The sequence below is a fragment of the Tenrec ecaudatus genome, chromosome 6 (genome assembly GCF_050624435.1).
Source record: "Tenrec ecaudatus isolate mTenEca1 chromosome 6, mTenEca1.hap1, whole genome shotgun sequence".
Classification (NCBI taxonomy): Eukaryota; Metazoa; Chordata; class Mammalia; order Afrosoricida; family Tenrecidae; genus Tenrec; species Tenrec ecaudatus.
The window spans coordinates 76,277,961-76,279,999 of record NC_134535.1 but is presented as its reverse complement, the minus strand read 5'-3'; the positions used below and the strand labels follow the sequence as shown (position 1 = coordinate 76,279,999).

The window sequence follows — 2,039 nt, the reverse complement described above, 5'->3', positions numbered from 1 at the left end:
TCATGAATGTATTATATGTGAAGAGAAGTCAATTTTATTATTTGATTTCCTTTGCATAACATTGGGTTTTTGAGGATCTCGTCTCCCATGAATGTATTTATGGAAAAGACCTTAAGAATAAATATGAGGGAGAATTAAGTGCTTTTGTGTATTTTCTTTCATGAGAAAAATGTCACAGAGTCAGGTAGTTTGACTAATATGTAGAATAGGAAGAATCCTTATATTTGGCATACAGAAAGATGCTCATGGGTTATTCAGATTTAAACTTCACTTAGTTTCAAAACATCAATAGTTTCTTACTTTTTAGTGAGAAATGTAATTATTTTAACTTTGTCTTTGAGGGCATCTTTCACTTGCTGGTTTCGAAGAGTGTAAATGAATGGGTTGAGTGTTGGGGCAATTGAAGTGGTGAGCAAACCCACAATCTTATTCAGTGCTACTCCTACGTTTGCTGAAGGCTTAATGTAGGCAAAGATGCAGCTGCCATAGGACATCGAAACCACAATCATGTGAGAAGAACAGGTGGAAAAGGCCTTTTTCCTCTGTTGAGCCGAAGGGAATTTTAGAATGGTGTTTATGATGTATATATATGAGAGAACTACACCCAGTAGGGTAGTAATTAGTGTTAGCACAGCAAAAATCAAAATTAACTTTTCGATATGTGTTGTGTCTGAGCAGGTAATCTGTAAAAGAGGATACGCATCACATGCAAAACTATCAATGAGATTTGAGTCACAAAATTCTAGGTAAAGACCCACGCTAAGAGGTGGGAGGATAATCAACAGACCAAACACCCAACAGAAGAGAATGAGTCTAGTGCACACTTTGTTGTTCATGATGGTCGCGTAGTGCAGGGGTTTACAGATGGCCACATAGCGATCGTAGGACATGACAGCAAGGAGAAAAAACTCAGTTGCTCCAAAGAGGACACCAAAAAATAATTGGCTGACACAACCATTATATGTAATAGTGTTATCTCCAGTTGTCAGGCTGTAGAGGTATCTGGGAATACAGACAGTGGTAAATGAGACTTCCAAAAAAGAGAAATTTTGAAGAAAAAAATACATGGGAGTTTGAAGATGGGAATCCAGAAGTGTGAGGGTGATAATTGTCAGGTTCCCAGCCACACTCAAAAGGTAGGAGAGAAATAAAAATATCAAAATCAAAATTTGTAATTTTGCGTCATTTGTCATCCCCAGCAGGATGAATGTTGTTACAGTTGTATGATTTCTCATTATTTCCTCATGTCAAGTCAAGAATAATTGGACCTAAAAGAGAAATTGACATAAGAAGTTAGCATGTAGCAGAAAGGAAAGATGCAAAGACTGAGAAAACCTTAAGTGCTTAACTGTTTGCATGATCCAGGAAGTTGGTGCAAATGATAAGAGATAAGGAGATTCCTTGTGATGACAAAAAAAATCATCAGGTGAAAATGTGCTCACATACATTTTTTAATGTTTGTTAATTATGTTAATTATGAATCATGAAATCATCTTGAGCCTGAAGTCATTGTGCCCTAATATTATCTCTGCACTTGAAATTGTGTGAACTTTTTTCCTTTGGTGTAACAATAAACACTGGTGAGTAGAGATCCTTGGGAGGGTCTTCTGTGTCTCAAGTCCCTCTCCTTTTCCCTCAAGACCCAATCTTGAGTCATCAGGAGTTACTCCATGAGTCTCAGGTAGATCACAGCTGGCTGGAGCACTTACAGTACTTGTGGTAATTGTGTTCTGCCATTCTCCTTTTTTATTTCCTCACTTTACTTTCAGCTCCACTTTTGTAATGGAGACTTTGTCAATAAGTGTTTTTTTTCTTTTTTGTCTTGTCTTTGATGATATTTTTAGATGAGCAATATAACTTCAAATGACTAGATAAGTCTTTGCATCTAAAATGATCTTTACTTGTTGTTAGATGCCATTGAGTCAGACCCAATCCATAGTGACCCTTTGCAAAACAGAATGAAACACCTGCATTATTCTCACAATGGTCCTTATGCCTGAGCCCATTCATGCAGCCACTGTGTCCTTTTAGCTTGTCAA

At 37.1% G+C, this 2,039-nt stretch overlaps 1 protein-coding gene across 1 annotated transcript; it reads right to left on the bottom strand.

Annotated features, from left to right (window-relative positions):
• Window positions 1–296: 296 nt before the first annotated feature.
• Window positions 297–1,235, bottom strand: LOC142450894 (olfactory receptor 6C2-like). Its single transcript, XM_075552830.1, has one exon. The coding sequence runs from the start codon at window positions 1,233–1,235 to the stop codon at window positions 297–299; it is 939 nt and encodes a 312-aa protein (XP_075408945.1).
• Window positions 1,236–2,039: the final 804 nt, after the last annotated feature.

Coding starts and splice junctions, on each gene's coding strand:
- LOC142450894 (XM_075552830.1), bottom strand. CDS start 1,235: ATGAGAAATCATACAACTGTAACAACATTCATCCTGCTGGGGATGACA.